General features: G+C 44.6%; 1 protein-coding gene across 4 annotated transcripts in view; it reads right to left on the bottom strand.

The window, feature by feature from the left end:
* Positions 1-26002, bottom strand: part of TMEM209 (transmembrane protein 209) — a 73238-nt gene that overhangs the window by 40175 nt on the left and 7061 nt on the right. For all 4 annotated transcript variants that reach the window (XM_029616297.1, XM_029616294.1, XM_029616298.1 and 1 more), the window contains exons 3-7: positions 25151-25209; positions 19065-19196; positions 14785-15032; positions 10699-10903; positions 107-282 (exon numbers count right to left, since the gene is read on the bottom strand). In XM_029616297.1, coding sequence (XP_029472157.1) covers positions 107-282; positions 10699-10903; positions 14785-15032; positions 19065-19196; positions 25151-25209 — 820 coding nt within the window. The remainder of the gene's footprint in view (positions 1-106; positions 283-10698; positions 10904-14784; positions 15033-19064; positions 19197-25150; positions 25210-26002) is intronic.

The raw sequence follows: 26002 nt of genomic DNA, 5'->3' as shown, positions 1-26002 counted from the left end.
AATCTCCCTCTTCAGTCTTGTTAACTGTACCACTTTAAGAATACTGGCCATTTTTCCCATAGTTTCAGAGGTTCCCTCCACCCGACAACACCCAATTCTCATGTACCTCTTCTGCAGCCTGTTTGGAACTCAGATCAGCCTCATCTTTGTGAGCCGACGGAGCCTGGGAGCGGCAAGCTAGTTGGTACTGGAACTTCCTCAGCGTCTGGGCATAATCCCCTATCGAGCGGCTGTAGTTCCAGAAAGTTGGGCTGCTGGAAGGAGAACTGGAATCTGGACTCCCTGAAATTTACATATTCAATGCATTTCAGTTTCTTCCTCAATTGCAGACCAAAGAACTTTCAGATCTCCTATTGCTATTTTATTCCTACCTTTATTTTTTTTTTGGCCCTGTATTCTCCTCCTGCTCCTTTGGGATTCCAGCTCAATTGGAAGCTGACCCAACAGCACCATAAGCCTTCTATTCACAACTACCTGGTGCTCCTCCATCCTCCCCTATTTTTATTCTTTCCCCCTCCTCAGTCACAGCAATGATGACCCTTTCTAAGGGAGAGACAGATCAATTCCCTGCAGAGCCCCAAACGAGTGCATGCTAAAATCAGACCCCCAGATGTTGCTCTGGTGTATTGGCCAACATTCTACTCCTCCCCACAGCTGCAACAACCCCATGAGCAGAATGTGGGTCTGGGAACCACTGTACGGTCAATAAGCTATTGAGTAAGTCATATAAGCCTTGTATAAAAAGTCCACCAAAAAGAAATTAAACTTTTATAAAATTAGTTATCCAAGTTTAAAGTGAATGCTAGTAAAATAATAAAGGGATGAACTGTGGCAGAGACATTACCATGGTTTGTGTTTCCACACTGTTTGCATAAATTGATAAAATTTACAGACATAACTGGCAAAATATTCTTAGATGCCATGTCATCATGTGGTTGGGAGCAAATCATTACCTCTCCTACCCACAGGGCTGGGCACACCCTGAATGTTTTCTCTCTCAACTCTTCACATTTCTCTTTCCAGTACTAATCTTAAGATCCAACCAGTACCATAGTCAGATCACTAATCAGCATCATGATTAGCTTTACTACTCCACTTTCTAATTCTATACCTGATGCCTCAGTATATGGAAATGTGGTTACATAGACCCAGATCTTTTAAAGAACAATTACTTTCTTTAAACTCAGATTTCTCTGGCAATACTTTAGAAGACATGGTTGACATTTGGCATATCATTCAAAGTGCAGCCGATCAACTTGCTCTCACCCAAGAAAATTCTCCCTCAAAGAACTAAGGCACCTTGGTATTCACATTCACTAATAACTCTAAAGTGCACTCTCTGCATGTCCCTGGAGAAAACATAAAACCCCTACAAACCAAGCAGCATACACCCAACTCTCCCTATATAGGAATGCAGTTAATTTAGCAAAGAAACAATATTTCGCTAAATGCATTATAGCCTCAGGTAATAACCCCCAGGTTCTACTCAACATGGTAAAGCACCTTACTACTCCTCCCGAGCTGTAGTAATTGGGCAGCATGTAAGAATTTTAAATAAATAAAAATAAATATCCCCCAGCCAGCTCTCTGACAAATAAGCAGGTTATTGAGAGTTATTTTACCATAAGTCGAGGAGGATGGAGCAAGAGTCAGTAAGAAGCTCGGAGATAAAATTCCAGCCTGATAACACTAAGGAAACCCAGGAAGATGTCCCTAAGAGACCACACTATTCCCATATCCCCAACAACTGCACAGAGATATAATACAAGTAAAGATGCAGGACATCAAGGCCACCTCAACCCTTAGGTAACTGCAAGGTGGATAATTTAATATGCAGGGCTTTTCCTCTCCAAAGGAAAAAAAAAAAAAAAGGTGGTGGCACAATACTTTTTTAGGAACCAGACAAATGAGATGTTGAAATAAATATTGTAAATGGGGAGGGGGGGGGAGGAGTACATACATTTTCATCAAATATGCCCTTCCCCATAAGGATAAAGGAAAAGCAGTCCAACGCTGTAATTCAGAATACAATTGAGAAAGAACCTTGGTATAACTCAAGGTATATAAGTCAAAGATTAGGGGAGACCAAAATCACCAAATATCGCAAATTAGGATTAGCTAAAGTCCCCCACCCTTTGCACAAGTTGATTTGAAGGCCCAATCGGAAAGTATACAGTCTTAGTATAATTAATTCCCTGTACGTTCCCGGATCAGACCAGACCGTGGGTTATGCCTCCTTTCCAGCAGATGGAGACAGAGAAAAACTTGAAAGGCACCCCCTCTTAACCTGGTGTGCCACCTGCATCCCTTCAGTATTTCTCTGTCTCCAGCAGATGGAGGTGGTGCAAACCCTGCAGTCTTGCCCTGCTCTTGGGTTTAAAGCGATTTCCCTTATATTTAAAAAAAAAAAAAAAGTTAGTTTTTTTTTTCTGACAGGAATCAAGCAAACCCCCCCCCCCCCCCCCCCCCAAAAACGAACTAAGGCATCGAATCCTCCCAGGGGATAGGGTAGGTCTTGTAGGGCAGTCTCCCCTGGTAGTAGGTGGAGGAGTTGGGGTTGGTTACCCCTCGGGGCTCCAGGCAGGTAAGGCATCGGAGTAAGACACCAGTAGCCCGGTCCCTCTTCTCCCTACGCTGATCAGCCAGATGGCAAAATAAAAAAAAAACCAAAACACAGATTTTGCCGAAAGCAGCCTGGCAGTTTCCTTTCTTTAGCGGCTGCTTTCCGTTCAGCTTTGGGCGCAGCACAGGCGTGTTTAGTAATTATCAGGCTCGCTGCCGCACCATTTTCCCACGATGCCACGGCCATCTTTCGTTATTTATTTAATTTATTTTTAAAAATGTTTCTATATCGTCATGTTAAATACCATCACAACGGTTTACAGAAGGGCACGATAAGGAGAAATATGGGTGGTATAGATTACAAATTACTCATGTGCCATCATAGTATGGTAACAATGTAAAATAATAAACTAGGTGTGTAAATTAAACCTGATTGTTAGGAACAAATTAGGCAGTTTGATTTTAACATTAATATGCTTATGTAGGTTACTAAAAACTTCTCGCTTGATGCATCCTTATCGCTCAACTATTTTTCTCCTTTTCTTTATCTTTATAAAAAGCTTGTTTAAAAAGCCAGGTTTTCAGATTAGTTTTGAATAATTTCAGATTTGTCTGTAGCCTTATTTCGAGTGGCATGGTATTCCAGAGTACAGGACCAGCCAGTGACAGTGCTCTTTCCCTTACTTGCGTGAGATGTGCTGATTTGACAGAGGGGACAGTTAGTAGAGCTTTATTTGCAGATCTCAGGTTTCTTTGTGGTACATGCACGCGCAGTGCCGTGTTAAGCCAGTCGGCTTTATCATCGTGGATTAGTTTATGGATTATACAAAGTGCTTTATATTGTATTCTTTGTTCAATTGGAAGCCAGTGGAGTTCAGCAAGTGTTCCTGTAATATGGTCACTTTTTTTTTTTGACTGTCAAAACTCTGGCAGCGGAATTTTGTAATATTTGCAGAGGCCGAATTGTAGATTGAGGTAGTCCTAACAGCAGGGAGTTACAATAATCTGTGCTAGCGAATATCATTGCTTGTAGAACTGTGCGAAAATTGTTAATCGTTAGAGGTTTTAGTCTTCTTAGGATCATTAGTTTTGCATAACCTTCTTTTATTTTCTGGGAGATTCTGCCTGCGGGGAATTTTCGTCCAGGCCTCTGCTCGCAGTGCTTTTCAGGAGGGGAAGGCAGTTCCTTTTTGCCGGTGGGAAGCAATTTAAAGCCCCAAGGTGCAGCTAAAAGATCAGCACCTTGGGAGCCTCGGGCTGATCAGTTTCCCTCTCAGCGTGGGAGCTGCAGCCATTTTAAGTACTTTTGCAGAGGCTCAAGCCAGAGCAATGGGGACAGGAGGGCTCCCGCCCAATCTTTCCCCTGTCTCTGCCAGTCCTGGGGATCACTCTGATCCAGACCAGGAGGATTTTGAGGAGGTGCCAGATCCCCTTTGGGGGGGGGGGGGGAAGAGGCTGGCTTCTAATGCTTTTTCTTTAAATTTTGTGCTCCTTATGCACAAAGCTTTTTTGGCTTCTCAGTCTTCACAGGGTACGGCTTCTTCTTTGACCCGCCCTTCTGGACCCCCCCCCCCCCCCCAAAGTGGCCAAGCGACTGGACGCACCGGCTTCCCTGTGGGTCGCTAAATTGCAGGGTCCTTCTACTGCACCTGGATCCGCCATTCCAGATGCTGTGGATACTGGAGCTACTGACGCGCTCTCTGCTAGCTTGCCCCCACCTGGCACGGGTGGCGCAGGGTCAGAGGAGGACCTGGGAAAGCAGGCTCCTTTGGACAGGGACGATCCGAAGGTGGTCCGTTTATTTCACCAGGGAGGAGCTGGAACCTCTGATTCCCTTGGTATTGTCGGAGCTTGGAGTGGGCCTTCCTCAGCATCCTCTCCCACAGGATTCCGTGGACCCGGTCCTGGCGAGGCTAAGAGCTCCCACCAAAGTCTTTCCTCTTCATCCCATGCTCCAGCAGCTAATGACCCAGGAGTGGGATGTTCCAGATGCCGCCTTGAGGGTAGGTCAGGCTATGGATAAGCTGTATCCCTGGACTGAAGAGTCTCTGGAGCTGTTAAAGTCCCCTAAGGTAGACCCTTCAGTTTCAGCTGTCACTAAAAAGGACCACAATCCCAGTCGCAGGAGCAACAGCGCTCAAGGATCTTCAAGATTGGAAACTGGAAGTTCTCCTCAAGCGTATCTTCGAGGTGTCGGCTCTGGGCATACGAGCGGTGGTGTGTAGTAGCTACATGTTCCGGGCGAGTCTCCGCTGGGTCCAACAATTGTTGTCCAGAGACCTCCCTCCATGCAAATCTGAGCAGGCGGAACGTTTGGAAGCGGCGGTAGCATATGGGGCTGATGCTCTAATTGACCTTCGTACCTCATCTCGTACAATGTCGTCAGCAGTTTCGGCAAGGTGGCTCCTCTGGCTGCTTAACTGGTCAGCAGATGTATCATCCAAAGATCAGTTGGGTGCGTTGCTGTTCAAGGGAAAATTTCTCTTTGGTGACTTGGAGGTCGATTACATATCCTTGGGGTGAGAACAGAGTCCATAAGCTCCTGAAGGACAGGCCAAAATCTTTCAGGGTTTTCCTTCCACCCGATCACATTTCCGTGGCCAACGGAGATTTCATCAGGGTAGACCACAGCCTGTAGGACAAAGGCAGCCATCGACTAGGCCGCAATCCTGGGCTTCCTCCTTTCAAGGGCGCAGACCCACTCGTCACGGTGGCACCGGTCCGGCCATTGGCTCCAAGACTTCTCAATGAGATATGGCTGGCCCATCCCTCGAGTGGGGGGACGATTATCCCAGTTCCACGAGGAATGGGCCAGAATAACCTCCGACCAGTAGATTCTAAGCATCAAAGAACATGACTACACTTTGGAATTTGCTCGGCCTCTCCAAGATTATTTTTATGGTATCCACTTGCAGATCACGCGCCAAGGCCCAGATCGTCCAACAGACCCTCGACCGCCTCCTAGGAGCAATAAAACCTGTCCCACAGGACGAATGGAAGATGGGACGACACTCCATCTATTTTGTGGTCCCAAAAAAAGGAGGGTTCCTTCCGCCCTATTCTAGACCTGAAAAAGGTAAACAAGGCTCTCAAGATACCGCACTTCTGCATGGAAACGCTACGCTCTGTTATCGTGGCGGTTCGCACAGATGAGTTCTTGGTATCCCTGGATTTTATGGAAGCCTACTTGCATATACCCATCCGTGAAGACCATCAGATGTTTCTTCGCTTCATGATCCTGGGCAGGCATTTTCAGTTTTGCGCTCTACCGTTCAGTCTGGCCATAGCTCCGCGCATATTCAAAGTTATGGTGGTGGTGGGAGCAGCTCTGAGGAGACAAAGTCTTCTCATTCATCCCTACTTGGTCGACTGGCTCATCAGGATGAAGTCGTGGGACCTCTGCATGGAAGCAATCAGGAAGGTGGTCAGTCTCCTGGAGTCACTTGGTTGGGTGGTCAACCAATCCAAAAGCAACTTTATCCCATCGCAGTCAATAGAGCCCGATTCGATACCAAAATAGGAAAGGTATTTCTTCCACCAGACCGGATAACCAAATTGAAGGAGCAAGTTCGGCACCTGTTGTCACTCCCACTCCTCGAAGCCTGGGACTATCTTCAGGTCCTTGGATCCATGGCATCCACCTTGGAGTTGGCCCCCTGGGCTTTTGCTCATATGAGACCATTACAACGAGTATTGCTTTCCCGTTGGGACCCCAAGTCAGAGGAGTTCCAGTTCCCTCTACCGCTCACCGATCCTGCAAGATCCAGTCTTGGATGGTGGCTTTGCCCGCACAATTTGACGCGCAGCATAGATCTCGAAGTCACGGCTTGGATAACCCCCCAGACTACTCCCCAGTCTCTCCGGCTGGGGGGTAGTTTGTCAGTCCCACTCAGTCCAAGGCCACTGGTCAGAGGAGGAATAGAGTAGGTTGATCAATCGCCTGGAGACCAAGGCAGTTTGGTTAGCTCTATGGCACTTCCTCCCTTTGTTATGCAATCAGGTAGTCAGAGTTGTGTCAGACAACACGACGACGGTAGCTTACATCAACCGTCAAGGTGGCACAAAGACTCAAGCCATAGCCGAAGAAGTAGAGCAGCTCATGGTTTGGGCAGAAAAACATCGTGCTCTTCTTGCAGCATCTCACATCGCCGGAACAGACAACATACAGGCGGATTTCCTGAGTCGGAAGCGCATAGGATCCAGGGGAGTAGGAACTTTGACAAAGCAATGGATCTTATTTCTCTCAGGTGGGGGTCTCCCCACATGGACTTGAAGGCATCACGAGAATGCCAAGGCTCGTTTCTTCAGGTCACAGAAGGGATCACAGAACAGAGGGAGTTGATGCGCTGGTGCTTCCTTAGCCAACCACAGTACTCCTGTATGTGTTTCCTCCATGGCCTTTTGTGGGCAAGGTTCTCCGCAGAATAGAGGTTCATCCAGAAAGCGTGATCCTAGTCGCTCTGAAATGGCCCCGGCGGCCGTGGTTTGCGGATCTTGTCAATTTGGCAGTAGGCAGGCCCCTGAGGCTCGGCCATCTTCCAAATCTTCTATGTCAAGGTCCTACATTTTTTGACCAGGCAGATCACTTTTGTCTATCGGCTTGGCTTTTAAAAGGAGACTTAAGGAAGAAAGGTTATTCGGAGGAAGTAATTACTACACTACTCCAGGCCAGGAAAACATCTACCTCTCTGTCATATGTCAGGATCTGGAGAGTCTTTGAGATGTGGTTGAGAGCACGACATTCTTCCCAGACAGGCTTCCATGGTTCATATTTTGGCGTTCATGCAAAGCAGCTTATCCAAAGGCTTGTCTTTTAATTCCCTCCGTGTGCAGGTGGCAGAGTTGGGTTCTCTTGTTGGCAGTTCCGTAGCGTCCCATCTGGATGTGGTGTGTTTCCTCAAAGGGGTGAGGAATTTGAATCCATCTGTCCATCCGGTAATTCAGTCCTGGAGCCTTAATTTGGTGCTTAAGAGTTGTGTGATCTGCCCTTTGAGCCCCTTAAACAAGTCACGTTGAAGGACATCACGTTGAAAACGGTATTTTTGGTGGCTATTTGTTCAGCACGCAGGATCTCGGAGCTGCAGGCCCTCTTGTAGGGAACCTTTGAGGATTTTTTATTCCTGAGTCTCTCTTCATACTGTACCTTCCTATTTTGCCAAAGGTGGTCTCCGCTTTTCATTTAAGCGGATCAGTTGAGCTCCTGGCTTTTCCAACTTTATCGGCCAATGCTCCGCACGCGAGAGAGCTTCGTAGGTTAGATGTCAGGCGATCTCTGTTAAGTTACTTGGATGTCACAAATCCTTTTAGACTTTCAGATCATTTGTTTGTCTTGTGGAGCGGTCCCAAGAATGGTCAAAAAGCTTCTAAGCAAATGATTGTGTGCTGGTTGAAAGAGGCTATTTCATCCGCTTACATATGTAAAGGGCGGCCAGTTCCTGAGGGTTTGAAAGCTCATTCAATTCGTTCACAGGTAGCTTCTTGGGCTGAATGTCAGCTAGTTTCGCCACAGGAAATCTGTAGGGCAGCTACATGGAAAACACTTCATACATTTGCACGTCACTACCGCTTGGATGTTCAGGCTCCAGATGTCACTAATTTTGGCAGTGGAGCTCTTCGCGCGGGACTCTCATTGTCCCACCCTGTATAGAGAAGCTTTGGTATATCCCACAGTTTGGACTGATCCGGGTACATACAGGGAAAGGAAAATTGGTTCTTACCTGCCACTATCGCCGCAGAACTCGCCCAACAAGAGGCCACGGAGGAAACATGTCCAAAAGATCCCCGTCAGCGGGATTGACAGCCGATGCTCAATTTTGCCGGCGTCGGTTCTTGAGCCCGCTGACAGCCACGGGCTCGGAAACCGGATGCCGGCAAAATTGAGGATCCTGGGTTGTCTTTGCCTGAAAGGGTCTGGGATTTCTTTCATAAACACGAGTAAATGCTCTCTCGGCTACATTATGGAAAATGGATATAAAGTTCTGTTACGATGATACCTAACCGCGGAGAGATTACACACAACGTACCCACATTTAGATGATAAATGTTGGAGGGGTTGCAGAGAAATGGGTTCTTTTTTTCATAAATTGGTGGTTGTGTGGTGTTTCAGAATTTTGGAAGCTGATAATAGCCTAGACAGTAGATGCTCTTGGTGTAGAGATTACTCTTAGCCCTAAATATGCCCCCCTGAATATACCTGTTCCTGATGTTACAGGCAATCTGCAGAAATGTCAAACCTTCCTATTCAAAAAGTGTTCCCAAGCGGTCTGAAAAGAATCAGACCGCTCTTCCATCTCCAGGATTTCAGAACTATCCTACAAGCCATCATTTTCTCTAAGATCGATTACTGTAACTCTATCTTTCTAGGCCTCCCTTCCTCCTACACTAAACCTCTTCAGATGATACAGAATGCTGCTGCACGACTACTGACAAACTCTAGGAGAAGGGACCATATAACTCCAATCCTCAAAGATCTCCATTGGTTGCCAATTCACTTCAGAATCCTTTACAAATCTCTTTCCATAATATACAAAACCATCCATCAACACACCCCACTCGATCTACAAGTCCCTCTCCAAATCTATACATCCTCCAGACCAACTAGAGATGCACTCAGAGGATCTCTTCAAGTACCCACTGCCAAAACTACCAAACACATCACATTAAGAGATCGGGCTCTCTCAACAGCCGGCCCCCCCTTTATGGAACTCAATCCCTCCGGACCTCAGACAAGAACCCAGCCTCCCGACCTTCAGAAAAAGACTTAAGACCTGGCTGTTTAAACAAGCATTCCCAGACACTAACTAATATCCTACCATCATCTATACATCATACAGCCAGTCCTTTTCATGTTCTTTTATGTAAATATCTACAGCTAATGTTTAGCTAATTTAAATATCTTTATCGTTATCAAATGTTATCCTATCCTTTTTTTCTCTTCTCCCAGTTTCATTTCCCCTGTTATTTGTAACTGCTTACTTCCTCACCAATAAGTTATTCAATTGTTCATTGTACACCCCTTGTTTTATGTAAACCGGCATGATGTGATTGTATCACGAATGCCGGTATATAAAAATCTTAAATAAATAAATAAAAATAAAACCTAAGCGGTAATGGATTACCTCCGCATGTCCCTCCTGAGGAAATGCTACTTATAGCTGTCTTTAGGCCACACTACTGGCCCCCTTTGTCATGATAGAGTGAACTCCCTTGTGTTTATGTGTTGCCCCTCCCCCCTTACTGAAGAATTATGTAATGTTCTGTCTTACTTGTTTGATTGTAAATGTTTATATTGTACCCCGCTCTGAATGTAGGAAGGGCGGGTGATACATAATTTTAAATAAATTATTTCTGGCAGCAAGATGCGAGATTGCAGTGTCCTAGAAAAGTAGTTGCTGTTCTTTCCCATCTCCGTGTTACCAGTTATCCAGGATTTCTGCCATACAACACAATTCAACTTTCAAGTTTGATAAAATCTGGATGCCTTATGTTACTTGGAGGGAAAAGCAACATTTGTTTGTTTTCATATATAATTAACATTTTGTTACTGTGCTCTCTTGCTTTGCTGTGGTACCTTTTGTGGTTTGAATGCTTGTAGGTGTGGGTGGTGGGTTCTTTAACTGTGGGATTGGGTCTGTTTGCTAACAAAAAAAAAAAGATGTCCATGTGAACCTTTTCTTGTTGCTTGTTTTATAAGATATTCACAAAAATGAAATGTTATTTAACGTGTTTTGTATACAGTCATTCGATTTCGCCAAACGGTTTACAGTAGTCAAGAAATAATATATTGGCTACAAACATAGCTGCAAACTGTCATACTGAATGAAAGTTTGGGTATGAAGGTTGGTTAATTACATATTAAATTATTACATTTTATCCATCTTATATAGCAGCAATATATAGTCAGTCTTATACAGCAGCAGAGTTACTAGATACATTAATGTTGATATCTTTTTTTTTTTTTTTTAATTTGAAAAGGTTTTTTATTAAAGCAAAAACCAGTTGCAGTAAACCAGAAAATGATTAATGTTGATATCTTAATTGTAAAAAAAAAAAAGTGTTTGTTTTTTGGGCATTTTTAAAACCTTTCAAATCTGTATCTTATCCCCCCATTTGATAGTTTCTCAGCTCCTTCCTTACCCAGCTGAACACGGCGGTTCTTCTCCTCTTCACCACGAAGGAAGTTGTCTAGGGATTTCAGCTCTGTCATATAATCATCTTTACCACTGGGGGAGCCATATAAAGAGGGTGAAGTCCGGTATCGAGATCTCAAACTACTGCCTTCCGAGGGACCAATACTGCTGGGGTGCGTCAAGGAGCTAGGAGACTGACTGTAGCTAGTCATCTGAAGGAGAGAAAATATAAACATAAGAACATAAGTGCCGTGCTGGTTCAGACCAAGGTCCAGAGAGTGCAGCATACTGCCTCCAATCCAGGTCACAAGTACCTGGCAGATCCCATCCCTGTTACTCACTCCCAGGGATAGCATAACAGTTTACTAGCAAATTGCTGCAGCAACCCAATGACCAACAAAAAAGGATGCAACCTTCTGGTCAACTATGAGGCATCGCTGTAAGAAAACTCCTTTGTACAAGAGCCCTGTCCTCACCCTGGTCCCTAAAATTCTAATCAAATCTGTTGCATCCATAGCATTTCCTAAACTGTGCATGCTTCGCAGATTGAAACCTATGCTGAACCCGGATGATTTCTGCAATATTTTGCAAGCTCCGTATTTTTACCGCTCTAGATTACTGTAACTTATGTATACTGGTCTCCCTGAGAATTCTCCGGGGGGGGGGGGGGGGGTGTCATTCAAACCATCCAAAATCCTGTTGCCCGTATTTTGACAGTATGACGGAGCATGAGACACCTGTGCTTTTGCTCACTCCGCTGGCGAATGAAGTTTAAACTTGCGATACTCATACATGTTTCTTCACCCTGGGTTCAATTCCATTCTATGTATTTATAGACCCTTCACTGGGGCCTGCTCGAGACACCCTCTCATGTCACGACTAGCCCACCTCATGAAGACTCGCGATTGAGCCTTCTCAGTTGCTGGCTCGCTATTCCGGAACTCATTATCCAAGCAACTCCATATCATGGCCAAGCGTTCAAAAGAGACAAAAACTTTTTTAAAAAGTGCCTTTAACCTGGTAAACTTTTTTTTTTTTTTTAAAGTAACTTTTTGGGTCTGAACTTTCTCTGGTACCTTTTGCTCTCAGCAATTTTTTTTTTGTTTTAGTTCTACTTTTCACTTTTATGAATACAATCCACAGAAGTTCTTCAAATAAATGTCACCTAATCAGACATCTAATGGAAACAGATGATCCTCACATAGAACAATAGAAAATACATTTAAGAAGTACAACAGAAATCAACCATAAAGGATAAAATGGACACATTTGGGCAAATCCCATAGAACTGCATGTAACAGCCCCACATGATTTCAAATTTAAATTGTTTCCCCTTCCATTGGAATCACAATAGTTCAATATCTGCTTGCTCTCTAACACTATTTTCTCCAATAATCCAAACATGGGTTGCCTTTCCAGGCAGAGAGGAGAAGTCGAGTTAACAAGGAAGCGATATTTAAGAGGGACCAGGGGTATCTGCAATCACTGGTGCCATATTCCTCTCTGGCCCTCTTCAGGGTATTTGCTAATCGTTGATGCTGCTTCCTTTCTGGGAAATCGACACTGAGTATGTGTCATCTTGATTACACGTTGTATTGTGTGAATTTTGTAGGTGTTGAATCGTACCCCACCCTGCACTTTGGAGGGTGCGTGTTACAAATCTTTTAAACAAATTAAAAAAAAAAAAAAAAAGATACTAGTGGTAATTCAGCACTAAAGGGTCCACGGAGCATAAATATGACTGCGGCAAAAACATAGCTTGCCTCATGACAGCACCGAGTGCCAAAGAGCCTACTGCACGAACCTCCATACCAACTGGTATTCTCTGCTTTAAATGTGTTGCTCCTAACGGGCCTCATTTTTATTAAAAATTAAAGCATTTAAAAATTGTAATCTTGGCAAAACAATTTTCAAGGGTTTCTGTGATCAGGCAGATAAAATTGTAGGCATTACTGCCAAGGTGCACAGGATACTAAAATGGGGAGTAGCTTTGGAAACCTCACATTGGGGCATGAGATAAGAATTTGAATTCGCAAATGGAAGAAGAATCTTGGGTCGGGTGTTTTACTAAGTTGGTAGGAGCTCTGTATCTGCATAGAAAATGGATACAGGTGGTATTTTAACAGTTACAAAAAGACTGGCTAGTGTTGTTAAACTTGCTATTATATAATCAAAGTATATCACTATTTCATGCCAAATTTCATTATTTCATCTAAATTGTAACTTTTATAATTTTTATTTTCTAAGATTTTTGTCACTACTCTGTGGAAAAAGACCTCAGCACTGGTTGAAAACATGGCACATGGAATCCAAACCAGTTCAATCATGGGTCTAAAAAACCTCTCTCCATTTTTATTATAAAAAAATCTAACTATTTATTAAAAGTCTATTTCTCTTTATGGTTATTAATTCACATTACTTTATATCAACAACTGTAACCACTTGAACGCAACAGTATATTACTTAACTATCCGTTGCTGTTTTTCTTCTGGTTTTTTTTAAAATTCATACAGAGTAGTGCGACACTTAATTCTCTCTCCTTATATTTTGAACATAGATTAAAACTACAGGATATTGTACTTATCTTAATGCGTCCCGATGTTTTTTTCTCTCATATTTTAGATACTAGTGTATCCCTGATTGCGTGAATTAATTTACCAGGTGGTATTTAACCCCCGAAAGCCTGCATAAAGTCTTGTTGGAGGGACTGCGGGTACACTGGCTCCTTCTTCCATATTTGGAGGGAATGTCCCATAGCTATCTATCTCCTACTGGAATATGATCTTGAAATTGGTTAAGAAAATTGTAGAGGTGGAGATTTCAAGAGATCCCAAAGATAATGTTAATGAATATGGGGGCCAGAAAGGCAGAATATTTCATTTTGATAACTTTGATAAATCACATATGAACTGCTGCCAAGTGTGAAGTAGCTAAATGTTGGAAGTAGCCCTCTTAATGTAGCGAGACAAAGGGAATCCATGTGAGGGAACAGCTTGCTGCCCTTAGCCGGGCTACATCATTAAGGAGGTTTAGTAAGGTCTGGGCAGCTTGGGAGATCCTTCTCAGGATCTTTGCTTATAGTACTCCCTATAATTTCCATGTTTGCTAAAGGCTTCTGCTATATCAGTAGCCTCACCATTCCAGTATTTTCCTTTGTGTATTTATATAGTGTCTGCCATATATGTTCAGGTGCAGGGTATCAAGGAGGCAGGAATGTAGGGGGGGGTTAAGGGGTGAATAACCTTTAATGTTATATGGGCTATTGGATGAATAGGATATAGGAAAGAACAGAGGCGATAAATATATTTTTCTGCTATGTTTTACATTAATCTGTTGTTGACTAATGCTGTTAATAATCATCCAGATTCATGTTTTGATTACCTATAAAACTCAAAAAACTAAATTACTAAATTACTAAAAATAAAAAATTTGTGATCTTCACAATTTTACTCCCCACCCCAAACAATTTATCAGTAAAGTACATAGCCAATAAGTTCCACCCTTTTTGTAGTGGGTGGATGGAACACATACTGCAGTACAAGAGTATAAGAACCAGAATGTGATTCAAACGTCCTGGGACACAAGTTTGCATTTCGCTACCAATTATGTATGACCTTGGGGAAATTATGCTATTTTAGTGCCCCTGTGATCCAGTTGGCTTAAATTTGGTCTCCCTGCTCAATAAATTAAGTTTTTTGATTTATATAGCAGTACCAGCATGCACAGTGCCAAGCAAGACAACTTAGTTTCCTATAACACCCTTGGCTCTACACAGTTCAGTACAAAATCTGAGTATAAGGAGATCACCAATTTTGAGAGTCGGATTAACTATTGTATGGTGGGAGAGCAGCGGAGATGGAACCAGGATACTCAGATTCTCATTTCTCTCTTTGTACTAAGCTATGCTTCCAGCCAGTTAAGACTCCCTATTCAGTATAGTGCTGAAATTTCATCACAAAAACGCGCTGCTAGGGAAGGTCTTGATGTTTTCCTTCCACTCCATACAAAAGAATATAATTTACACACATATGTCAAGTCTTGAAACACCAAGCACTGATCCAGAGGATTTCCTATCCACTGTGCTGCCCCTTACCTTGCCGAAGCTGCTGCCAGGGGAATAGTGTCCCGTAGTGCTGAAGGAACCAGCGCTGCCAGGTGACAGAGCCTGTAAGGGAGGGCTGTAACCAGTCAAACAGCTGGAGGGAAACTTGGGACTGGCACTGGGGGAACGGGAAGGGCTGTAGCTCAGCACACTCTGACCCTGGATTGTAGGACTCGGGGTGGAGGGCGGGACTTTGCTTGTTGGTAGCTCGCATGGAGGAGTGGTAGGTGCCGCAGTGTCTACAAGAAAAAGGAACGGCTGAAGTTTAAAATGAAAGAGCAAAAGAAGAGCACTGCAGAAACAAAAAGCTTTCACTTTCCATTTACAAAAGTAAACAAACAAAAAATTAAACTGCAATAACTTTTTAGTGGACTTAGTATATTGGAGAAATTACTTGCCTGATAATTTCATTTTCCTTCGTGTAGACAGATGGACTCAGGACCAATGGGTTATGCTCCCTGCTAGCAGATGGGAGACAGAGTCAGATTTCAAAGCTGATGACATAGGTCCTTGGACTTTATGCAAATTAACCAGTCACTTAAATACAGGTGGACCAGGATGCCCTCCTGCCGCTACTACTACCATCATCTTTGTAAAGGTCCTTGGTGCTGTTGCTAACCCGAAAGGCAGGGCACAAAACTAAAAATGATTTCAGAGGATCATGAACCTGAGAAACTTTTGATGGTCCAGACAAACTGGAATGTGGAGATAGGCCTCGGTCAAACCTAGAAGCCAAAAACTCCCTTTTGCACACTGCAGCAATCACCGACCTCAACTTTTCCATCCAAAAATGAGGTACCTCAAGTGCCAGATTCACCTTCTTTAAATCCAGAATTGAACGAAAGGCACCGTCCTTCTTTGGGACCACAAAATAAATGGAATACCTTTCTGGTCCCTGTTCGACTGGTACCATGGCCCACAACAGACGTAGACGATTGATGGTTTCCTGAACTACCTGCTTTTCTGCTCATAAGTGCAAGAAGACTATGAACAAATCTTAATGGCTAAGCATATTCTATCACACTTAGGACCCACTGATCCGAAGTGATCTTGGCCCACTCCTCGAGAAAGGATGTTAACTGACCTCAGATGTGCAGAACAGAGGAGCAGGCCGGCCTTGCTTCATTGGGAGGACTTATCACCAGGGGCTCCATGATCAGAAACCATTTCTGACTGGTCTACGGTCTCAAAAGGACTTATTCCAAGACTGCTGCCTCCCGGCTCCTTGTCTCTGACCTCCACCCGAAAGATGAGGCTGATGGAGACGCTGGCTCGACCGGAAACGAGCCCGTGTCAGAGAGAAGCCTCTACCAACCTTCGGCTTGTCCTCTGGCAGCTTGTGCCCTTTAGTCTCTCCGAGAAGCTTCACAAGCTGCTCCAAGTCCTCTCCAAAAAGCAGCTTCCTCTTAAACGGAAGCGATCCCAGCTGAGACAGAAAACATCCACAGACCAGTTCCTTAGGCACAGAAGTCTTCTAGTGGAAACTGCTGACATCATGGAACGAGAGGAAATGTGTATGAGATCATACAAGACATCCATCCCATAGGCTACAATGGCCTCTAGCCTCTCGGCCTGCTGCGCACCCTCCAGAGATAAAGACTTGGACTGCAATTGCTGCACCCAGCGCAGAGCATTTTAGAGTTTCTTCTATACCGATAGCAGTTTGCACATCTTATCGGTTTACAAACAACGCAGAACTTTCGGGCATGGCCCTTACATAGAACAAATAATTGCATAAGAGAATGAAACAGAATAAAACATCAAAGATGTTGGGAGGGGGGGGGGGGGGGACTATGTAAAACTGGGTATCTTAGGCAAATAAAACTGCTACATACAGCAGTGCGAATGCCCAATGCCAACACCTCAAAGATCTTCTTGAGATACACCTCCAACTTCCTATCCTGCATATCCTTAAGTGTGGCTGAACCCGCTATCGGAATCATTGTCTTTAGTCACGTGCTATCAGCTGACCTCCAGCACAACCGACGACCCGCGGAAAGCCGAGAAAACAAAAGCACCCGACCAGCACAAGGAGCGAAAGCAAACCAAACAGAGGCTCTGTCATTTTTTATATTAAAAAAGCAACCACAACAACTTTATTCTTGTGGCTGCAGGCTCCAGCTGTGCACCTGAGGGAGATAGGAGAGGGAACTGGCCCCACTAGTTATTTCCCCCCCTCAGCAGGTGAAGGATCCGGGCAGACCCAGGGGTTCCCAACCCCTTCCACTCATCAGCTCATCCACCTGAAAGGATAGCCCCATCAGGACCTACCGACTTTCAGGGAAGGCTAAGTAGCAATTAACCCTAATACTACTTTTTTTTTTTTTTTTTTTAATTCTCCTCAGACTGCAGGATCTGCACCACCTTCCATCTGCTGGAGACAGAGAAACACAGGTCAAAACTGTCAGACTGCAGGTGGCACACCAGGTTAAAGTTACAGTGTCAGTAAAACTCTCTCTATCTCCATCTGCTGGAAGGCAGGCAAAACCCAGGAGTCTGGACTGATTGGGAACATACAGGGAAATAATTTATCCATCGCTCTATCAACCTCCAAGCCAGTCTCAGGAACATCCCACTCCCTGAAAACCAATTTCTTGACTGATCCATCAGAGACTGATCCACGTCATGGGGGCACTATGCAGGCGGATCCTCACCCTCTGAAGCCTTAGAGAAGTTATCCACTATGTTCGGACTCATTGAACCCTAGTAGCTCCAGCAGCCTGCAAGGGTCTGGCCCTCTTCCTGGGCCGCAGACCTTCCGATACCACCTGTTTGGCCCCATGCCGCCCCGCAGCCTTACTGGCCAAATAAGCCCTGTGCAGCAACAGGACAAAATCGGAGGAAAAAGTAGAGGAATAGTCAGAAGCCTCCCCTAGGATGTCCTCTTCTCCCCCTAACTGAAGCCACTGAGCCCCACTGGTCTTCTGCGGGGCTCATATCAGCTGGAGACAGCGGAGGAGGGACAGCCCAACCACAACAGTGTCTTGATGGTGCCAAACTATTTCCACTTTACGGTGATGGACCCCCAAGCTGTACCTTTTAACGTCGTAATCCTGGAATTCTCTTAGCAGCTTCTCGTTCAATGCGTTTTGACATTTCCTTCAAATTCACTTCATAGGACCGAAACAGTTTGAGTCTTCATCCAGGGAGTATTCAAAGCAGCTCAAGTACTGTGACTGGACACAGGTGGGAAACTCTAATTTATTATGGGACTTAAGATGATTCTTTGAACTGGACCTAGTTTGGATTTGTTAGGACAAAGACTTAAGACTTATGCAATCAAGACTGTTTTTTCATTCTTAATTTTGAAATCTCTATAATTCTTCTCACAATGAAACTGTAGAGAATCTTGTGTAGATCAATGTCAATGGAGAACCGCCTCCTACTTTAATGCATTTTGATTTGTATTCTTTAGACAGCAGAATGTACAATGATGTGAAGATTTTGCAAAGCACTGTTCATTATTTTGAGAATTTTTTTCATCCTATATGAAGTCATAAAACACCCTATAAACGTAGTGCTAGTATGAACACTAATAAACACTACTCAACAAAAGCACATAGATCCAAAGCACAAATGCATTCCAGTCCACTTTGTCCTGAAAAAATCTTAATTTTCTTGGTCACTGAGAATGAAAAATTGTTTGTCAGGTTTACATACTTTTTAATCTAACCTATTATGTAAACATTTTGTTCCCCCTGCAATGCCAAGAAGTTTATTCTGTAAATGAAATAATGCAAAGTACAAATGACAGTAAAACCCTGTATTAACGTTACTATTAAGCCAGTGAAGTTTTGTAGGTCATTCAGCAACTTCTCCCCACAATTCTCTCACACTTCTGGAGCAGCAATGTTAATAAGGGCCTGATTCACTAAGCTTTACTCCCCTTAGACAAAGGATGAGAGAATAGCCTTAGTGAAGCAAGCCCGAAGAGCCAGAAATTAGTGCACACTCACTGCATCCTACTAGTCCATCCCAACTGTAACACCACAAAAGTGCACGAGTCATTCTATTCACAAGTCATGCGAGGGACTCTACATTACCACTCCCAGAGTTCATGCAGAATTGCAGTGAAATATTTTTTTTTTTTAATGCCTTCAAGAATGACTATTTAGCAGGAAAGTTTGATAACAGAATTACTGCCTGCTACATATTCTATGAAGACACAGGAAGATACAGCTTCCTTTTAAGTAAATGTCTTCAATTAACCACCACTGCAATTTTTTGGAACACCCTATTTATGGAAGTAAAAATTTGAACGCTGTACTTACAAGCGTCAGGCAACCCCAAAAGCAACTGCTGAGAGGGGCTCAGGACCAAGCTAGTGGGAGCCACGGTGTATTTGAAGTATCGCCAGAAGTCAAACAAGGCATTTAGGCTGAACAGAGACGCAAGAGCCAGTTCTGAAATATGCAAGACGAAAAGCATTATGCACATTCAACAAGCAATCCTGTTCAGGTCCCAACTGAAGCTGCTCATAAGGTCACTTTAGTAAAGATTTATTTTATTGGTAGAGAAACAAAGGGAAAACCTCTACACTGCATATGTAAATATTTAAACTTCTTAAGTTATCAGGTGTTCATCATATTAGGAAAATTGGTTCTTATCTAATTTTCGTTCCTGTAATATCACAAATCAGTCCAGACGAAGGGGGGTTTCAATCCCTACCAGCAGATGGAGGCAGAGAACAAAATCTTTGAGGCACTGCTACATATCCGAGAGTGCCACCTGCAGTCCCTCAGTAGTGACCTGTACCCAAGCCAATGAGTTGATACCTTCCCTCTTTTCAGGGCAAACAGGTAACTCAGGGTTGGAACCCCCTGAACTGGAGCCTCTCCTGCTTCCAGAAAGACACTGATAACCGCTTAACTTCAACATCTCAACTTATTTACAGTCTGCAAATTTCTGATATAAGCTTTCCTAGAGGAATGAAAATTAGCAGGTAAGAACCAATTTTCCTTTCCTGTTCACACCCAGATCAGTCCAGACAAGTGGGATGTACCCAAGCACTCCTAGACTGGGCGGGAACCCGAAAGACTTGCGTGCAGAACACTCACTAAAGGTCTCATCTTCCTGCGCCCAAACGTCCAATCGGTAATGCTTAGTGAAAGTATGAAGTGAGGACCACGCCACGGTTTTGCATATCTCCTAAGGAAACAGACACTCTGCCCAAGAGACTGCCTGCGCCCTAATAGAATGCGCTCGCAGACCTTCCCGAATTTCACGACCCGTACAATTATAAGCGGAGCAAATGGTCTCCTTCAGCCAAAGAGAAATCGTGGCTTTATAAACTCTCCTTTCTTTGTGCCACCGATCACAAAAAGATGATCTGACTACTGAAAACTGTCAGTGACTAAGATACTGCAATAGGGTCTGATGCACATCCAAAATATGAAGCTCCCTTTCCTGCAGTGACTTCCTAGACCACTCCGGAAAGGCCGGAAATTCCATCAACTGATTCATAAAAGGAAGAAGCCACCTTTGGTAAAAAGAACGGAACCGTTCACAGCGTCACCCGGTCGTAAGAAATACGAAAAAAGGAGTCCCTGCAAGACAGAGCCTGAAGCTCTGAAATCCGTCTGGCCAAACATATGGCTACCAGAAACACTGCCTTCAAGTCAGGTCCTTCAATGACACTTCCCATAAGGGCTCAAATGGACACCCACAAAGCACTCACAGCATTAAGCTGAGATTCCAATCCAGACATAACTTCTGTGCAGGAGGACACAAATGATTGACTCCATTCAGGAACTGAACAACATCAGGATGAGAGGCCAAAGACCTCCCCCGCAACTTGCCCCTGAGGTGACTCAAGGCTGAAACCTTAACGCGGAGCAAACTATAAGCTACCCCCTTTGACAAACCCTGCTGTAAAAAGGCCAAGATGTGAGGAATGTCCAGTTAGGGGACCCAGCTGCTGCTGCAAACACCAAAACTCAAATACCTTCCAGACCTTGACGTATGCCAGACAAGTAGAAGGCCTTCTAGCCTGAAGCAGTGTGGAAATAACTGGCTCAGAATATCCTTTCAGGCGCAACCGCCACCTCCCAAAAGGCAAGCGGTGAGACAAAAGTGGTCCTCCGAATCCGAAAATATAGGTCCTTGTTGAAGCAAACCTGGCAGATGAGCCAACCTGAGAGGCCTGTCTAACGTGAGACAGGCCAGATCCATGAATCACAGCCAACACAGCCACTCCGACACCATCAGCACCACCTTCCCTGGATGCATCTCTAAGCTCTGCAAGACTCGATAGACGAGTGGCCAAGGCGGAAGCACATAGCAAGACTCCCATCAGCCACAGGCACACTAGAGCATCTAGCCCCTCCACCCCCCCCCCCCCCAAAAGAGCCACCACGAGAGATTGGATTAGTCTCGAAGAGGTAAAGGCAAGGTGATATTCCTCAGACCACAGATTCCACCTAGACAAGAGCACCTTTTGCAAAAGGTTGCATGCGAGCAAAGGCCCACAGAACAAAGTCCAACATGGAAGCCATGGAGCTGCAAATAATCCCAGACTTTGGACACTGGCAGATGTAGCAGACGCTTCACCTGCACCTTTGTTATTCTGAGGTCAGAAACACCCTGCCTCTCTGGGTATCAAATTGCGCTCCCAGATAATACAATGGCTGGGTTGGAACCAGATGACACCATCAAATTTATCACCCAACCCAGCGAACTCAACCTGTCCATAACCCACCGCACTCCTCCGTTTTTGCCCGAATAAGCCAGTTGTCCAGATATGGATTGACCAATTTGTGATCCAGGACATCCTTCAGGGCAGCTGAACCAGCCACTGGAATAGTTGTCTTCTTGGTAACAGCGGAAACTGCAGCATCCACTTTCGGAAGCCTTAGCAGATCCAGGGTCTCCTCCATCAACAGGTAAAGCTTCACCATTGCCCTACCGACAGGAAGTCACATTCTCGGTTTACCAGTTTCTGAATTTTCTTAAGCAGCAGGAAGGCACTATGAGAACCTCGCAGCCCATCCAGGACCAGATTCACTCTGTCATTATCCAACTCTTAAGCGACCTTAACCCCTAGCTCCTCCAAAACCTGGGGAATGAGAAGAGACAGCTCTTCCTTCTTAAACAAGTGGACCACCCTAGGTTCATCTCTCTCCATCACCGGTATCACAACCGGATCATGGTAGTCTATTAGCATTCAGATCTGCATCCACATCCGGGTCTGCTCCATGAGGATTTGCTGGATCATCCTGCGGGATCATCAGTCTTGTCCAAATCCATGGCATCGTTCTTGGTTCCTGCAGCAAAACCAAGGCCCAGGCACTTGAGTAGGTCCCCAGAGCCTCCTGAAGAAACCATCTTCAGCTTTTTGGAAGAGCAATATGGCTGCCACTCTCTTGATCGCTTCCCCTCTGCTCCCTTCCTCGCAAGAAAGGCCTTACGCAGGAGAATGACAAATTCCGGAGAGAACTCCTCCAGATCGTCAGAACCCTGACCTTGCACACTCCCATCTGACTATCCTCCCTTGTCTTGATCCTCTACTGTTCCACAGGAGGGGGGAATCCCTGGGCTCCCTGAAGGCCTCTGACTGCGGTCCTCCTCAGGCATGGCCACACTATTCAGTCCTCCTGGGACAACTGCCATGAGCCCTAAAGATCTGGAGATCCTCTTTTCGCCAGCTGCTCCTGAGGAGGTTCCCTCTTCCCTCGAAGTACAGCTGGAACACAGGGAACACGCATTCAGCCTCCAGGTCCAGAGACTGCATGCTTTACAAGCAGCCTTGAGTGGCTTCAGCACCATTGCTCACACGGCAAAAGCAGCGGCACTACAAAAGAAAATCCGCCTGAGCACACCGAACAGAAAAAGAAGGCAGCACACATGGTTTGACCACCGAACCACACAGGCCCGACCAGCGCACAGCAAACCTTTCCCACACACCCGGCTCCCCCAATGATAGCTCGCTTTTTCCTATTTCTCTCCCTCCTCTCAGTGCAGACAGTTCCTGCTGCCGAAAGCGCCCCCACCACCCAGACTTTTTTTTACTTTTAAAAACTTAAAGTAAACAGGAGTACTTTCTTGTCAGAGGACAATGGCGTAAAAGGAGACTACCTCAGAGGCAACGAGGGAACCAGTCCTCTGACTATCAGGGCCGCCGGAAGCAGCGGGCTGCAGCCAGACAAGGGTTACCAATCCCCTGGTCGCCCAGCTCCACCTGAGGGATGGTCCACAAATTTACCTCAGGGAGCCTCAGTCCAAACTCTGACTTTCCTTCTTATCTCTACCTTTTTTTTGTCAGACTGCAGGTTTCACCTCTACCATCTGCTGGAGTCAGAGAAATACTGAGGAACTGCAGGTGGCACTCATATATAGCAGTGCCTCAAAGTTTTTGTTCTCTGCCTCCATCTGCTGGCAGAAACGCAAAACTCACTTTTGCATTTTTTTTGCATTGTACATTTTTTTGCATTGTTTTGCATTGTTTTCCATTTAGTCCCCCTTGTCACTCGACCCAGGTTATGCATCCTTGTTTTATGTAACGCATTCGTTTGCGCTGGTTGCTATGTTATAATGTAAACCGAATTGATTTGCAACTTGTTACATGAATATCGGTATATAAGAGTCCCAAATAAATAAATAAAAAACTCACTTGTCTGGAGTGATCTGGGTAAGAACAGGAAAGGGTCTTTCCCCTTTGAGAGATTCCTTTTCTCTTTAAAAACCAGGTTAAAAGAAATCCACACAGTAAACAGTGCCCATATTCTTCTCAGTGCAAACACCCCTTAATACTAGGGCTGACTACGTTTATATTATAGTCCAGTCAGTCAAATAAAATTATGCAGTTTAGCTAATGATAGTGGGAATCTTAATACTTAAGATTTTTTGGTTACATTTTTTCAAAATGAAGCGCAGCAGCACGGAAGATTTACAAGTCAGAAAAGTTGACCTGGGGTGGGAACACACAAAAGTTTGGCAATTTCTCTGCTACAACAAAGAAGCTTCTCTGTGCAGTGATATGCAACCACATAAGCTGGCCAATCCATTACTGTGCTCTAGCCTCTGCGCTTGGCTTAACATGCAACTGGATGCGTGTCCATAACCCCCTATCCAATACGGGGATTAGTGCTTCCAAACCGTGACCAGATCACCGCATAGCTAATAGCACTCATCACATGGAAATTCATGTAGATGAGGCTATTAGCTAATCGCTGCAATCCAAAAGTTTTCCCTGCAGCCAAATACACCCTTGCAACGTGGCAAATTTAATGTCACACTCAAGGGTACATTGAAAGAAAAAAAAAAAAAAAAGTCTTTGAAAAACAAATCTTGATGTCTAATACACACACACGCGCATGGTCCAGGCCATGTATATGCCGGTAGCGGGAGAAAAAAAAATGGACGCTTGTAGATTGAACATCCATTTTCCCAACCCGTTTGACAGCCACCTCTCTTGTGCACTTGATGCCTTTGAGGTGCTAGGGACACTCATTTGTCCCTAGCACCTCCTTTTTAGCATCACCCCTCATTTAAATATTCGATCACGCGCCCTGGAGAGGTGGCTGGGGGTGCGTTAAGAAAGCAAATGCTAAACACCGAGCACCTGTTTTCCGCGCATATTTATTGGATCAGCCTGAAAGACGGTAACTTTTAAATAGGGCGCACTTTCATCGACCCGCCTCAGACGTGTGGTATTTTATAACATGTGTTTGTATATAAACTAGGCTGGACGGGTGTATGCATGCACACATATGCCGCATCTACTGTGTAAGTGGGGGAATTTTACAAGGAACGGGCACCAATGCCATAGCTACTTTTCCCAGTTAAGGGATAGGAGCTCCAAACTCCCCTAATTTAATAGCCTCCCTTTCCCCATTAGCCCCAACCCTTAAAGCCTGACATGCCTAGATATTTGTGTTTTACTACTTACACGCCATCCCTAGCAGAAGTAAGTTTACGCGGCAGGGGATCCCAGCACGAGGAAGGACGAGCACATTCCTTGGCCAGGCCCCGACACACCTACGCTCCGCCCTTTCCGTAAACTTTTTACTTGTGTGCAGCGGGCAACACGCACGTCCTTGGGGGCTTTTTAAAATCCGCTCAACGTGCACGGTGGCCCAACCTGTGCACATATCTCCCGGTTTTGGCTCGCGCAGGCCTTGTAAACATTTTAAGGCAAATTTTAAATTAAGTCTAGAGTGTAAGACAAAGTAATGAAAAGCTCCGAGAGCAAATTACAGATGCCAGAACCATTTCCAAGCGTATTCTTCACCCATCACTTCCTTTCTCTCTCCCCCATCAAGAGTGGGTGAACATTTTTACAGCACCACCAATACGACCAAGTATTGCCAGGTATACCTGCATTGCCTTCGACATGGCGCAACATAAAGAAAGCGCTTACCAATATACCAGAGTGGCCAGTAAGTGACGTTATAGTATGAGCTTATCAGTTTACCAGTCCTGTAAATTTAAAACAAAAAAAAAAAAAAAAGACAATTAAGAATTTTTTTTGTAAACAGAATGAATTAGAATATTTAAGTAAACTGTTTTTGAGAGGTTCTCTGCAGTCTTCCTGAATGTCAATCCATTTATAAACCATTAAAAAAGGGCCGAGCCTGGTGCTTTTGCAAATTCCAGCAGGAGTCCTTGCTTCATTAAAGTACATGGAATATGGGGGGGGGGGGGGGGGGGGGGGGGGGGAGGGAGGAGTGTGTGCACACATGGACATGAAGAGAAGATGCACAGCAAGGCACAGATCTACTAGACGAGGTTTTCCCCCCATTTTAGGGACAATTTTGAAACTGCAGGTCCATGGATATGCCTGCAAATTAAATATCCAAAGTTTGCCTTTCAAACCTCAGGCAGTAAAACACTGCAAATACAGAAGTACCTGCGAAATCTGAAATCCCTGCGTGTACCTTCTGCTCTTTCCACTCGTGTCTAAAGTACACAGGAGGTAAAACAGCACGTGCACTTTCACCCACCCACAGGGATGCGCGTGTGTTACATTTGTCTTCAGAAGTCCGTGCATGTAAATCTTTTGCACACAAAGTCTGATTTTAAGTAAACAAGAACTTGCATGCAAAAAATCCAGTTTTGTACATGTACATCAGAATTTATCTGCATACACTTTTGAAAATAGGAATTTTAGAACTAGTGTGTTGAATTTTTGTTTGAGCCAAAAATGAATCAGATGAAAACTTTCTGGGCACAAATCCACACTCACCAAGGAGAAGGCAATTTTCACCTACTG

This window comes from Rhinatrema bivittatum, chromosome 9 (genome assembly GCF_901001135.1).
Source record: "Rhinatrema bivittatum chromosome 9, aRhiBiv1.1, whole genome shotgun sequence".
In the NCBI taxonomy this organism is placed as follows: domain Eukaryota; kingdom Metazoa; phylum Chordata; class Amphibia; order Gymnophiona; family Rhinatrematidae; genus Rhinatrema; species Rhinatrema bivittatum.
The sequence above is the reverse complement of the archived record's forward strand: the minus strand, read 5'-3'. Positions and strand labels throughout refer to the sequence as shown.